Below are 15,824 nucleotides of genomic sequence, written 5' to 3' on the forward strand. Positions count from 1 at the left end.
TGAATGTGTGTAGTAGGTTCAGTATAAAGGCTGTGGTTAAGCCTAAATGCACTAGGTAATAGGCCTTCTGATGCTCAGTAATACATAAACCATGAGGTTTAACTAAATGTAAGTAGCTAAATATACATATATAATATAAAGAAGCATATATTAAATACATCCAGTTTGTAATTTTGATGATGCACACTTTTTTTCTCAACAAATCTAGATACTTTCTCTGTGTTCATCAAAGTTATAATGCATTTATTATTTTGCAGCGTTTAGCAAATACCTCACCAGGAAGTACCATTTCTAGAAGCAGTCCTAAATTTAATGGTGAGCATTCTCCTTTGAACCCACGGTATGACAGGTAAGCTGGGCTTGCTTCTGTTAGTTTGAAAATGTCTTGTTTTAAAAGAGCAGATTACTGTTAAGTAAGAGACAATAATTCTGTCTTATTTAGAAGTAATGTGTGACCATAGCACATGATCCAAAATATACTGAAGTCAATAGGAATCTTCTCAATTACTTCAGAAAGCTCAGGATAACCCTCCTCAGTGGAAGCCATAAACTTACGGAGAATTCAGACAGCCTCTTGTCTGGTCTTGACCTCTTTTGATTGTAGTTTGATTCTCAGTGTCTTTGTCTCCAAGAAGCTGTAAAACTCTTCTGAGGGCCTTTGTTAGCCTTACGCAGTACTTGAGAAATAAAACATTTTTGGTTTTGTGTTCAGCTTGTGTGCCTTTTTTCCCATGTAATAATTACTACAAATGTGAGCCTGATTCTTCAAAAGAATAAACCACCTGATCTCACACTGACATGTGAGAGTAGTGAATGCACTTGGATATGAGTGGGATAAGAGTACAAAACCAGTAAGTTATCGAAAGTTATCTAATTAGATGGTCAGAGGTGTTTGTTTTTGTACTTACTGGATACAGATCATTGATCAGAACTTCCTCTCATCATTTCAGAGACTCACTGAAGACAGTGGAGTGCTGTAATGCTGTCAGTCATACTGTGCTGTCACACTTGTTTTTATTAACAGTTAGATCCATCAGCAAAATGTGTGTCCCTACTCCATTGATAGATTATTTTGTCTTCTTTCAGTGGTATTCCAAACCATAGAGAGATCTCTAATAGAGGTCTTTGTAGTCTGTGTTTTACATTTTGCTAGAAAGAAAAGTATCTTGGATAGGAATTAAATTGACTTCTGCTTCACGCTTATTATATACCCGTTCATTCTGTAGCGTCATTCTTATTCTGTTGTCTCCATGTGAGGTGTGTTTTCTGGCTGTAAAGTTTTGGTTGTCACAAGCTGTTTCCTTTTTTAGAATACACGTAAACCCAATTCCCTAATGTTAGACCCTCTGCAAATTTTTGGAGGCATCCACTCTAAGTTGCATATTACATTCAGTAACTTTCTGAGGGAGTAACTAAAACCTCTCTGGAGGCTTAGTTATGTTGTTCTCCATGAATATTTATTACTAACCTGCCACATGGTGCAATCCTTGTATTCCCACAAAAGTGAGAAATAAAAGCTACTTTAGAAGAAAGCTTATGTGGTAGGAATAAAGCTTAATCTTAACATGTGACTTGATAGTATCAAAAGACAGAAAGAGATGTGAGTGTCCCAAAACCTCTTTATTTTCAGTACTTTGTCTCCTGACATCAGATCAGCCTTAAGAGGTATTGGTTTGCGTATTAACATATTTTAAGCAATTTGTTCTAAAAGCTATGATTTTTATTTTTTGATCTGTAAGATTCATCTTGGTCTAACTTGCTTTAAGCATATATGAAATTCCCAGCATTGAATTCATGGTTCAGGGAAGCTGAAATTTGCCTACTAAGGAGCTTTATTTCAGGGAATGCCCGACAAGCTCAACTTTGTTATAGCATGAACTCTTCCTCAGTGTTTCAGTGACTGGAAATATGCCAGTAGGTGCATGAATACAAAGACCATCTACACTTTGATATCCTGCAGCAAAGATCACATGCATTCATGTGATTATTCATTAGCCTGAAGGGGTGTAAATTAGATGTTTCTGAATGTTACTGCATGGGACACCGATGCCACTGTTAGCCTCATTTGGCCAGTTGAAGGGTGGAATTTAACTCAGTAACAACTTCATAATTTGGTGACTTTCCCCAGTGTACTCTCCTGTGTTGTGCCATCACAGGGGAGCCTGAGCCCCTCTGGGAGCAAGCTGTTATTACAAGGATTGATGCTGACCTTGTCTGGTTTAGCAGTTCAGTGCATCACATCCATTTTCAGCAGGGCCAGACCCTATCTTTTCTGCTGTGACTTGGAGACCTTTACTGCCTCACTTTAGTTGATGCCTGTCCCTGTCTTGCCGAAGGAGCATGATAATGATTGTAGCCATTGTAACCTTTTTTATAAGATTGGGTTTTTTAAGATTCACTCTATTAACCTTCCTTTTCTGTGGTTTTATTTACATAAATAAAACCTTTTTTTTTTTTTCTGTAAGCAATACTGGCGTTGAGGCATTCAATTAAGTATTTTCATATATTGAAGTATCCAGAATGAAAAAAACCAAAAGACTTTTGAAGGAAGGTTAAGGGAAAAGAGAGGAATTCTGTGTAAGAGTTTGTTTTGCATAGTCTACCAAATGGTAAGAAAATTTTTCAGTGACTTCTTCCCCTGTTACTGATCTCCTGAACTTGGCTGCTCCCCCTGCTACATTTATAGTTGTTTCTTATTGGTATGTGTGCCTCTGTGAGCAAATGCATTAATTTAAAGGAGATACAGTATGTCAAGGTCATTTTATGTCTTAGAATACGCCAAAACTAGCTAAAACATTGTATTTATTTTTCTGAATTTTTTAGGTAGGTTTTTTAAAATTAACAAATAGTCATAATTACTGAAACTTGGAAAGTCATCATCAATAACACAGATTAAATAATTTAATCTGAGCTTCCCAAGATATATGATTGAGAAAGAGAAATTCTTTATAAAGACAAGATACAGATTGACATATATATTAGACTTAACATTAGCATTTCTAAGAATTGACCGTTCCAGAAGGGCTCAGATTTTTTTGGGAAGAGCAATTATTTATTATTGGAATTTATTATATGGAATAATTTGTTTTTCCCCCTCCAATACTTTCTTATTAGGTCGTCTCATTCGTCTTGTGTCGATGAAGATTATGATTCTTTAGCGCTTTGTGATCCGATGCAAAGGATAAACTGTGAAGTTGATAGCTTACCTGAGAGCTGTTTTGACAGTGGTTTGTCTACCCTGAGAGATTCAAATGAGTACGATTCAGAAGTGGAATATAGGCATCAAAGGATTTTTCAAAGGTCACAGTATATGCAAGAAGGCTTTGGTGGTGATGCTTCTGATACCGATGTAAGTGCCAGATTTACTCCTTCTCTGAGAAAGGCCTTTGATTGGAGATAAAATTAGCTTCCTCTTTTTAAAATAAAATGGATCTTTGTCCACAGCCCAGTTAAAAGTAAATATGTGGGTCATGCACATTTAAATTTATTACTGAAAACTTTTTTGAGAATGTATAAATAGTTTTCTTTTTGTTTTTACATTTTTTTCATACATTTTTGAGCTAAGAACTTAATTTTTGAAGTTTGTGATTTTTGAAGGTTGTTAAACTGTATGTGGAAAGGAGCTCATTTTCTAATGATAAAAAAGCAGATAGGAGTAAAATAGCTTTCCGTTCACTTCCTCTTACTATGCTGTGGCAGTGGAGAAAAAAGTGTGTATGAGAGAGAATACTGGTAGTGCACACATCAACTTACAGGCTAAGTCTGGGAGAATTAAAAAAATCTAAGAAGGTGTTACTGTGTCCGTTTTATTGTTTTAACATTGAAAGAGTTACTGAGGACTGCATAGCAAAAATTGTATCAAGCACAGTAGAATGTGTATATTTTTTGAGGTAAATTGCTGTGCATTTAGTAGACATTAATCTCTGTGGAGACTTTGCTATGACTAATGTTGATTACAGCTGTGCTCTACTTAATTTAGCTTGAGCAGTAACGGCATAGAGAGTAATGTCTTTGGGGAAGATGTTTGCAAAATGAGCTTTGAAATAAAGTTGTATTGTCACAATTGTTTATTGTGACTATATTTTAAGCTGAAATTTTCATATAGAAGTTAATTTGCTGTATTTGAGTACAGAAAGAATGCATGCGGAACAATAAAAATGTTGTAAGACAAAATGTAATTATAGTAAACAGCAAAAATGAATGAGAACAGAATAATCACAGTATTTTGATTAGAACTGCACAGCTGTATCTGGTCATTTTTCTCTGTTTAATCCAAACTGTTAAAATGTTTTAATCAGTCTTAGCTGTGCCTTTCCAAAAAACCATACTTTTCTCACCAGAGAACTAACTTGTACTTTCAGGTTCCAGAGATCAGGGATGAAGAAGCATACAGCCCTGCTAGCAGCACTGCAGTTTTAGACTGGAAGCCCTCACAGCCAGTAAGTCAAAGCAGCTCAGTTGCTTCAACGAGGAAACACATATCTGCTCTCACCCCTCAGGTAACCAGTTCTTCAGGGGAAAAATGGAAAAGAATGATACAGAGGGCTTTTTTAAAATGAGTTGTAATAGAGGGATTCTTTTTGTTTTCAGTCAGATGCAACTGAATTCACTCCAAAATACCCCAGTTCAGAGAAGGCTTACAAGATTGTTCTTGCTGGAGATGCAGCAGTAGGAAAATCCAGTTTTCTTATGAGACTTTGCAAGAATGAATTTCGAGGCAATACCAGTGCAACTCTGGGTATAGTTTGTGCTCTTCTTAAAATATTAGAATAAATTTCATGTTATTTTGGAGTGAAGTGGGTGATAAGCTTGCCTTTGTGATTGCTTTCTGGGGTTTCCTGGGTATACACAAGAAGTTTCTCACACAGACTGTGAGATCTAATTGAGTACTAAAGCTTAGTAATAACAGCTGTTTGTAGTGGACAATAGGGTACTGGTCTAATTTAGTTTCTCTTTATGGAGCCTCTTTCTGAATAACACAAAGCTCCAGACAAGGAATGTCAGTGTAAGGAACTTTCAGTGTGTGTATGAACTTTCCTGCATTTTTCATTGCTTTCTTGTTTTCTCAACACTTCCTTCTTTTCTTCGTATTTTGTACTATCCTTTGATGTCTTTCCTACTGTTTTTTGTTGTGATTTCTTCAAAGTGTTATTGAAGCTTTGGTTTAAATACAGCTAGAAGGATTTCTGGCTGACTTCTTGTGTGTATTAGTATAGTTGTCACCTAACAAACTTAAGTCTTAATGATTCCAAAGATTGAATTTTGTTTTCCAATCAAATCATGCTTAAATGCTTGTTTTATTTTCTCTTGTCATGATTTTTGTCCTAATTTATCTTTTTCTTCCTTGATATTTGAAATCAAGTTTTTTGTAAAACATTTTCACTTCTTTGGTAAAACTTTTTAGCCAAATAAAGGAGTGAGAGATCTTATTTGTTGTTCAGAATGCAATTGGAATCAATTCTTCTGGGAAAAGACAAATACATTCAGGGGATTATGGCAGTTCAGAAGTATGTGCATGACTGACTGAAGTCTCAGAACCTATTAATCATAACTTATAATCTCATAACTTAAAGAGATGAATTTTGGAAAAATTGTTGTAAATCTAGTCCCTATCTTTTAATTTCTGTGGTTTCTGTAAGATTATTGATGGGTTTTTTAGACTATACACATGATTCTTTTCAGGTGTGGATTTTCAAATGAAAAGACTCATTGTTGATGGAGAACCTACAGTGCTACAGCTGTGGGACACAGCTGGGCAGGAGAGGTTAGTGATCCTCTGCACTTACCTAGTTTAAATTGTTTTGTTTGTAAAAATCATTTGCCTTTTTTCATGTAGCTGAGAAAAATCGTTAATTGTATGGTCCATATGTAAATATCTGTAAACAGATGAAATTTTTCTCGGCTGAGACATCAAGACAGGTGGAATATTTTCTTGTTAGCTTCGGTGGTGCTTGAGGTAATCTTTTCTTGGCATTGAGAGAAATAGTTGAGGTTAACCACAGGATTAATTAATTCAATCGGTGTGTCCCTCCTTGGCAATTCTAAACAATGGAGTAGATCCATGTGGTTTCTTCTATTTTTAGTCTTTAGCTTTCTTTGTTCTTATACATCTGTATTTTTAAACAGGCTTTTTCTTAGAGATTCCCTTCCCTTCCTCCCCATTTCCTATTCTTTCCTTGAAAATCCTGGTCCTGATTTGCGTTGTATTTAGTATATAAAAACTTCTTTCCAAAGACTTTGGAATTTTGCCAAAAATATCTTTGCGTATTGCTGAATTTACATTCAAGATTCTTCAATATTGTGTGAAGTTCCCTCAAAATCCTGTGACATCTTTACTTGAGAGCCATTGCTTCTTTACCCAACAGTGTATGTTTAATGCTTAGTAGGAGCTTAATCTAGTGACATGGAAGTCAGTTTAATATGTTCATTGACCAAGATTTGTATTGGGCTGTATGTAGGTAAAGATCCAATCACTTTTCTTTCACGTAATAAATTTGTGATGAATATTTTAATACCCAGTATAAATACCTAGTTACTGTACTTGGTTGAGTAGATTGTAGGAACTTGGTGACAAAGGTGATTGTAATTGATCATGAAGCTCTGGAATAATTTTACTGGGTTTCTATCTTTTTCAAAGGAAGTAAAGTGAACCAATCAATTTAGGAAGTTACATGTAGGTGGATTGTAGGATTATAGAACCATTAAGGTTGGAAAAGACCTCCAAGCTCATGGGGTCCAACTGTTAACCTAGTACTGCTGTGTTCACCACTAAGACATGTCCCTGAGTGCCACATCCACACATACCTGTTGAACACTTCCAGGAATGAGGATTCTGCCGCTTCTCTGGACAACTCCTTCCAATGCCTGACCACCCATTTAGAGAAGAAATTTTTCCTGTTATCTAGTCTGAACCTCCCCTCACCCAATTTGAGACTAGATTATCTGTAATAGATACACTGTGTTTTGATAAACAAAATGTTGATTGTAGTTTAGGACGGAGTCCTGTTGATCCTTGATCCATTAAGGGGCAGTTTTCAAGAATTCATTGTATTATATGGAAAGAATTATTCTCAGTAGTGAAATTAAATGATGCTGTGTTCTTAATGATGTTAAACTGAACTACTATTTGATAATGTGGCCTTATACAAATATTTTCTTTTTTTCTTAAAGATTTCGAAGTATTGCTAAATCATACTTCAGAAGAGCAGATGGTGTCTTACTACTATATGATGTAACATGTGAAAAAAGCTTTATTAATGTGAGAGAATGGGTGGATATGATCGAGGTAAGACCCTTACATATATACAACTTAGAAGCTATGTTTCATGGCATTGTTAGCCTTATTATTTACAAAATTATATTAGATGTAAATTGTAATTATTCAGACTAAAGGCTGTCATAGAAATAAAAGCTACATGGAAGTCCTAAATATATCCTGACGTACTCAGTTAGAATTCAGTCTGATACATCTTTTTGTGTTAAAGGATGTTGATGACACTCTCCCTATTCACTTCCTTTTGAAATGAACATGGCAGCACATTTCAGATATCTTCTTGTGGATGACTTGAATATTCCTTGGAGTCTTTGCATTTTAAACCAATATATTAGATTCTGTGAATCAGCTATAGCTCAAGTGAAATTTTCAGTATTTCTTTCTACTTGTACTTCTTGGTTTTTTATTTGAATATGAATTTTCATTTAGTGCAAGGATTTTTTCTCTTGTGCTGGAGGTGCTTAATAGGAGGGAAAGTGGCAAGCAAAATACTTAGTTAATCCTCTCTGAAAGCATTTTCTTTTAGTCATGGTGTAGGAATTGGTTACTTTTTCTCTTAGTAATTTTGTCATTACAGCATTTGGATACAGTAATCCATTCCATTAGATTAACACATTAAATTCCTTTTTGGGAAACAAAGCTTATGGGATTGGAAGCACATCTTTGCAGGGTGATAGTTAAGCTGACTGCTTACATTTTGTGTGGTTTATAAAAAGCTCTCAGCATAGCTTTCATAATTTGTCAATTTTTTTCCACTACTGTGCAAGACTTTGTGGAGAGGAAATTGGTATGACATGATGATGTTAGCCACTGCTTTGTATTCTGAGTGTTCTGGCAATAAGGAAATAAAATTTTCTTTCCAGGATGCAGCTCACGAGAATATTCCAATTATGATGGTGGGAAACAAGGCAGATCTCCGTCAAGATGTTACAGAAGAAGGGCAGAAGTGTGTGCCTATAAACTATGGAGAAAAGCTGGCTATGGTAAGGTCCAAGTGTACCTTATTAGTATAAAATGTTCTTAAGAATTTTAATCTGAAAACTGTGTGAGAAACTAGTAAACAAAAGTAATTTTCTGCTCATTTATCCAAGTCAAGTAATGAGGACCCATGGATACTTTTCATTAAACTATTGTGTTTTGATGGTATTTGGTGGGTTAAATCACATCTCAGTGTCTGCTGAGCTGAACTTCATTATTGGCTGTGAAAGACTTCTCAGTCTTTTTGTAAAAAAGTGGATGGACAGAAGACTGAATTTTTCTGCTGCAAAACAGAAGTTGCCAGTTCAAATATGAGGCACACTATTGACTAATTTGTGTCTGTCGAGATTTTTTGTCGAGTATTTTCATCTTCAAGATACACTCTTGTATTCCTGCCACATGTGCAGAAAGGGAAAAGGAATTCTCTGGTATAAATGGAAGTGTGGATAAGGTTTTTTTGCATTTATTTATATGGGGTAAAAGAAATGCACAAATCCTGTATTTTGTAGATTAATAGGAAAAGCCTTAACGGTCTTGAATGGCTGAGTGCTTGCAAAATCAATTGATTATACTGGGGCAGATACCATGTCTGTTACTTATGGAATGATGTTTTTTGGTTAACCTACAATACCCAGATGCTGTAGCTAAAGTAGCTAGCAAGTTAGATTAAGTAATCTGTCCTGGCAACTTTCTTACTGTTTTGCAGTCTTGTGCACAAGAAAATTGAGTTTGGGCATTAAGCTTATTTTATGGCTTTTATTCAGTTTATTAATTCAGAATGTATTGATTATAAACCAGAAATAATTAAAAAACAACTACGGTTTTATTTCACAGTACTAATGAGAATGTGTTGGACAATGAAGAGCACTAGAAGAAATCCTGTTCATTTAAGTGTACTGTCATTCTTTGTGTTTTTCAGGAAACAATTTGTAATTAAATGTACCCATTCTCAGATGGGAACCATCTCAGATCAGTTAGCTTAATATTTTGTTTTTCCTCACAGACTTATAATGCACTATTCTGTGAAACAAGTGCTAAAGATGGATCTAATATTGTAGAAGCAGTTCTTCATCTTGCTCGGTAAGTAGCTGTTTTTCTATTTGCACCTAAACACATCTGAGTATATTTTATATAAAGGACATTGTGTGTGAATATACATAGAAAGATATATACGTGGTTTACAAATTGTTCCAATGTTAAAAAAATGTAAAGAGAATACTCTGTAAAGTCATTGTAGATAAGTGGAAGATGGGATATATTCTCAGTTTAATGAAGTAACATTTTTCCTTGAAAATGTTACAAAGCTCTCTCAATAATTAATATTTAAACCAGGACTCAGTTACAGAGCCCAAACCATTTTAAGACTGCTTTGCTGAATAAATTGTAATTTTAATTGTACATGGATTCATTTTCTTAACTCTTTCATAATTTATTTTGAAATGTAATAATTCAGTGTGTAATTATTTTTTAATTCTTTCACACATATTAATATGTATTCAGTTTTATTACTGACCATTCTAGTTAGACATATTTTCTTTGATATTCCATTCTCTAAATTATTTACAAGATAGAAATTCTGTTTATGTTCATTTAGTACTCTGGTATTTCTATGATAGTATGTGAGCCAAATATTACAATTCTACTACCTTTTTAAACCATTTTTGGCTGAAGTATAATTTTGAAGGGCTAGTGGTTTGTAATCCATAGTCAGTCATATGTACACAGCTTTTTAGTCTGCATTTCTAAAAAACATCTAACAGCATACATTTTTTCTATAAAAGTAAATTTATACTTGAAACTGAAGTTACTTGTTTTTATACTTAGAGCTATGAACATACTCTTTTTCTATGGTAAAATACAGAAGCAAATAAGAAAAACTTCTCAAAAGAAAACGGAAGATAAATCAGAACATGGGGGAGTTATTAGATATTAAAAAATCATATTTTTATCACTATGAATTGCATGGAAACATTAATATGATTCCCAAATTTGAAACTTGTGAGACATGTTGATTCTGTGCTGATTTAGGTTGTATTAGCCGTACAATAATGGTGATGATCTCTGCAATATATAGAGGGAAAAAATAGAAGAGTGAACATGAATAGAAGTTAATTCAGTGCCTTTTTGTTTGTTTGTTTTGTTTTGTTATTTTTACAGTGAGGTACGAAAACGAAGTGATAATCAAGATGATACAAGATCAGTAACCAGCCTGGCTGGGACACCTGTCAAAAAGTTGGCACTCACAAAAAACTGTTGCAGTGTTTAAATGACAGAGAATTTTCCTTAATTAAATAACTTCTATATTTTAAAAAAACCAAGCCAACAACCAAACTGAAATATTTCAGTAGTGTTTTCTTTTTATTATGGATTTATGCATTTCTATATTTAGAAGCTACACATAATGTTAAAAATCCAGACTCTACTTTCTGCACTTTCAGATTTGAGAAATTGCTTCACCCCATATACTCTGGTTTCACTTTTCTCAAGTAATATAATTCAGTGCAACGATCTCAGAATCAATGCTACAGTAGTCACTGTGTACAATATTGTAATATATATTATTGTCTAAAGAAAAAAATACAGCTTCATTTAATTTAATCTCTTTTTGATCATGTCTGCTTATCTACTTTTTGACAGCCTCAAGTATATATTGATTAAACATTTCTTAAGAAAACTCCAAACCATTAAGGGTTGCCTAGATCCAAGTAATCCCTAAGTTTAGGGGAACCAGAATGGTCTTTGCTAGAAGACAGTGGCAGATGCATAGTGTTCTGTTGTAGTTCCTCAAAACTTGGCTATTTAGAATGTATTTCATTTTGAGTGTTGGGGTTTGACTAAGAACTGAGAAGCAGACTTTACATCTGATCCTACACATCACAGATGAGAGAAAAATTTGTCTGGACTATTACAGTTCAAAATTCCAGAGAGAATGTAACACCTGTGATATGTAGGATTGCTGAAATGAGTTATGATCTAATATCTATCTGCCTGTTTAGGCTGGATCATTATTGTCACTACAGAGCAATATGAGTTGTAATTTTTCCCTTGTTTTTTTCAAATATCTTCAGTCAGTAATTGAAGGATTGTAATAGTATATAGGAGTCTGATTTAATAGATATTTTTAATGCATTTTAATAAGTTTTAAATCAGCATTTGAAAGAATTGCTGCACATGCACAAGCATTTGTATAAATTTTTCATTAAAAGAGAACCCTGGAATGAACAGCAATTGCCCTAATGAGAGTTCCTTCACCTGATTTTAGAAAAGTTCTGAGATACTTACCAGGGGGTGGCAGCTTTAGGGGTCAGCATCTCTAAACACTGAGTTACTATTACATAAAATAGTTCCCAAGAGTTCCATAATGTAATAAAAAAATTATAGGCATTTATATAGTTAGCAGTCAAAATCCAGTTATTCTTGACTTTCACTGATTTTGATCAAAATAGGATAGGACCTTTTCAGAGCCAGCAAACTGTTGTCTTCTCTCTTTCCATTAATAAAGCATCGCCAGGCTGAAGCCTAGTTCAGTAAATCAAACTTGGATAAAATGTTTAATCACCTGGTGGAAAACCCATATGACTAGCAGCTGTTTGCTGCACTTTATCAGCCCCATATGTGAACACTGTATGGCCTGTACTATGTTATCTCTTGTAAAAAATATGGGGGTCTGAGAAACAGGATGGTTCATAATTTACAAAAATTAAAAAGGTTTCAACTAGGAAAAGTATTGTATCCTTTTAAACCTGTAATCAGTGCAGCTGATCCTGGGGTAATTATCCTAAAACTTTTCAACAACAGAGAGAAATCTAATGCCAGAATGAACAAGTCATTTTATTTCACTGTATAATAGTTCAGCCCTAGAAGACAAAACATGTTTGATGAGGGTTTTTTGAAGTACTGAGAGAATCTTCACATGCTGCCTAACTCCATGCAGGAGAATTGAGGGTTATAGCATCTTCCCACACAGCAGTACAGGAGGCCTCAGTGTAATTCTGAGACTTATCTGAAGCAGGTGGCAGAGAATGCAGGTCACTCACGTGTATCAGGCATATGCCATATCACGTACATATTGTTTGCTGTTAACCGTATATCAATAAAAGAGAAAAATGCCACTGTTTCAGTTAGCTTCTTTGAGGAGAAAAGCCAGATTTAACTGACTGCATTGATGAGGGCCTCTTCTGTGTTCTTTGTGTGCGCCCTCCCCTCTGTCAATACGAGTGAAGTGGAAGTAAAATTAATTTGGAATGTATTTGGAGTAGGGAGAAGAGAGGAAGATGGTACAGTGCTTGGTTTGTGAAGTGTAGGCATTTGCATTTTCTCAGGATAAGATCATGGTTATAAGCTCTTATATTCCAAAATGTTTCTTCTTCAGTGTTGTTAACTTGGAGAGCCTGGACTGGGGATCAGTGTTCTCTGTGTGTGTCCTGAGCTGCTGTGTTTGACCAGCTCTGTGGTCTTCTTGGCCTGCAGTAAATGAGGTGCAATGTTTGCTTAAACATTATTGACACATCAGCATGGCTGGATACAGAGAATCACATAAAGTGATTTACAGTTAGAATTTCTGGAAGTGGTTTTGTCCAGCCTTCCAAGGACCCAAGAAGAGATGGACTTTTGCCAGCCCCAGATTTGGGTATCTGTGGGTTTGGGTAGCCAGCCTGTGAAAATGCCCCAAGACAGAGGTACTACTACCATTCTGGGCAACATGTTCTCATACTTGTCCTTTTTTTTCTGGATAAACATTTCCCTTCATGTCCAACTTCAGTTCCCCAATGACTACAAATTTACAGCAGTTTTCCCACATTACATCATCTCCTGCTATTAACAAGAATTTTACTTCAATCTTGGTGACTTCCCTTTCAGTATCTGTAGATCTCCCTTGGCCTTCTCTCCATCAGTGTAAACACTGATGCAGGAGTATCTCTTGCATAGTATTTCTGGGTTCCCCATCCCAGAATTAGTGGCATGTGTGCATGTGTAGTAATTGCTTTAGTATCTAATATTTTTATCATACAGAGGGTGCCATGTGAATATCCATGTTTGTAGAGAGGCTGGTGGAAGGAATGTGAGTTCGAGGACCTGCTTTCACAAGTCTTTCCCTCTCTGCAGGTCACTGAGGTTTTGGGTACTTTAGTTTTTTCATTTATTTTAATAACCAGAATCTATCTTATGTTATTTAACCAAATTGTGTAGCCTGAATCCATTTATCAAGTTCTCTAGGTTTTTTTGTGTCATGTAAAGCAACTTTAATTTGAAACAGTGTTGTTTTCTAAATAAGATTCAGGGTTCAATGTTGTTAGCTGTTAACAAAGTTTTACCTTGGAGTAAATTTATGATCAACGTCTAGATGACTGAAAATGCACTATTTAATGGGGATATAGCTATAGCTCAGTTGGAACTCATTTTAGAAATCCTGTGATGGTCAGCTCCATCATGTCTTGAATGCTCATGTAATACCATGTTGAATTCATATTAAAGCAAAAGAAATTGGAAAAAGATTTAAATCTAGAAATTAAAGCATGTATTTATACTTGGGAATAATGCATAAATTTTTCTGTTGTTCTGCTTTAAAAGTTTACCTTGTCTTCACCCTAAAAGGTAAAATGGCAAATGTCAGCTTTATGCTTTGACATGGTTGCACTATTGTCCTTTGAATGTTTTTATGGTTTTGTTTAGTACATAAGAGCTATTTAATCGCACAAATTTTTTTTTTTTAGTTAGTGGAAGTGTTCCCTTAATACATGTATTTATTTGAAAAGGAAAAGTCTTTTATGTTTTTCCTCATGGTCTGTAAATAAATTATTTTTATTCAGCTGACATGGAAACATTATTTTATTCTGCATTTTTGACCATTTTTAATTGTAATTTATTACACATTTCTGAGGCAATAATTTCTGTAACATGCTCCAAAAATGTTTTGATCATGTAACCTCTTGTAACCACTGTGTGCCTGTTTAGCATATATTAGTGGCTTAACAAGACAAACTGCAGCTTCTAACTTCTGTTAGGGCCTTACATAGTTTAAGTATTTTTCTTTGTAACTACTTTTGTATTGACTAGAAAATCCTCTGTTAGGAAAAAAAAAACTACAGTTATAAATCTGTGTAAGATGCTAAAATGTAGTTTAAGGAAAATATCTATAGGGCACTCCTTCAAGGAACTTCGTTTAGCTGTGCACACATGCAGATTTCCAAATAAAGTAATAGGTTCTGTGCTAGTGCAGGCAATCCACATATCCTTTTAAAGAGGTTTTCTATTTTTTCCCCTATCCACTGCTATACAGCAATGGTAGGGGTAACATTTTAGGTAAAAATACTGCAGTCAACAATCCCCAATGTATAAACCAATGGGAGAAATATATTCATGTAGTCATGGTACTTCATTATGTTATAAAGAAACATATTTTCAAGATGTTTCTAGCTGTGTTACATAATTATAAAAATTGACCAATATCTCCTATACAGTTCCAATGGCCTTTACCACTACCTCTGCCAGACTTGATATAGCGTGTAATTCTCTCTAACCCTGTCTGGGCTACTTATGGATTAGAGAAGCTTTTTAGGGTTTTTTTGGGTTTGGTTTTATTTTTTTTTTCAATTAATCTTCCTCTGTATTACTATCAGTCCTAATCCTTTCCTATTGGTACCCTTAGGACTAGTAATATTATGCCATTAATTTTTTTAAACTTTTATTTTGAGAAAACTTCCTGTAAAATAAAATCTGACTCAATAGATTAAATGTTACTGAGTTTGTACAAAGAAGTACTTTCTCTACAATTCTGCTCGAGTTATGGTTTCAGGTAGCTGGACTAGTAGGAAATTGGTCATTAAGTGGCTAAGTAACAAATAAAACCAAGCTGTGGATGCTTCCCACTGAACATAAAAGGAAGTATGTAAAATATAATTGTATTTTCATACCAGTATGAGGAAGAAAATGTGCCTATTGTGTGTTCATCTTTCAGTAAAAGTCTGTATAGTCTATAAATAAGGTTCTATATAGTGAAAAGTATTTTAAAATTTTATACTGTGAACAAGTAAAACTGGATTTAATGCAGCTTGTTCCTCCTTAAAACAACTGGTCACTTCATTTACTGTAAATTTGTTAATATATGTTTAAAACTAATACCTTTCTATTTTGCAAATTACTGTATAATAAAAAATGCTTCAATAGCCATTTTTCCTCAGTGTGTTTTCTTTTATTCAGTGCTTATGAACAGCAGTCCAGCATAACATCTGTGACCTGTCAGGTTAATGTTGTTATGGTTCACCAACTTCTGCAGCCAGTTGCATGCAAGAGTGGTCCAACCAATCACTGGTATCTGGCTGCCTCCAAATTTTTAGCCTCAATGAACAGTCATCAGCTTTGAGCTGAGAGATGTCCCTTACTGTGATTCTCGAAGAAATCTTGCTGTACCTCTTTATAGAGATGCTTCAGCCATGCTGTCTCTAACCACTAAGCTGTGATATTGGTAAAGTAAGAAAGAAAAGAAGCAAAGTAGCCCAGAAGAACCAGTCTCTTGCAAATATGCTTTATAAAGGGGTCTAGGCATCAAGCAAAAAATACTTAGGGGTACATA

The 15,824-nt window shown here is 34.7% G+C and overlaps 1 protein-coding gene across 1 annotated transcript in view; it reads left to right on the forward strand.

The window, feature by feature from the left end:
• The window catches only part of RASEF (RAS and EF-hand domain containing), a 35,030-nt gene extending 19,626 nt beyond the window's left edge, over positions 1-15,404 (forward strand). The window contains exons 9-17 of the mRNA XM_066181773.1: positions 258-349; positions 3,115-3,349; positions 4,362-4,499; positions 4,591-4,738; positions 5,683-5,764; positions 7,171-7,285; positions 8,137-8,256; positions 9,255-9,331; positions 10,409-15,404. Coding sequence (XP_066037870.1) covers positions 258-349; positions 3,115-3,349; positions 4,362-4,499; positions 4,591-4,738; positions 5,683-5,764; positions 7,171-7,285; positions 8,137-8,256; positions 9,255-9,331; positions 10,409-10,517 — 1,116 coding nt within the window. The 3' untranslated portion in view covers positions 10,518-15,404. The remainder of the gene's footprint in view (positions 1-257; positions 350-3,114; positions 3,350-4,361; positions 4,500-4,590; positions 4,739-5,682; positions 5,765-7,170; positions 7,286-8,136; positions 8,257-9,254; positions 9,332-10,408) is intronic.
• The last annotated feature ends 420 nt before the right edge of the window (positions 15,405-15,824 follow it).

This window comes from Chamaea fasciata, unplaced genomic scaffold, assembly GCF_029207755.1.
Source record: "Chamaea fasciata isolate MVZ Bird 193981 ecotype frontalis unplaced genomic scaffold, bChaFas1.0.hap1 SCAF_4, whole genome shotgun sequence".
Classification (NCBI taxonomy): domain Eukaryota; kingdom Metazoa; phylum Chordata; class Aves; order Passeriformes; family Sylviidae; genus Chamaea; species Chamaea fasciata.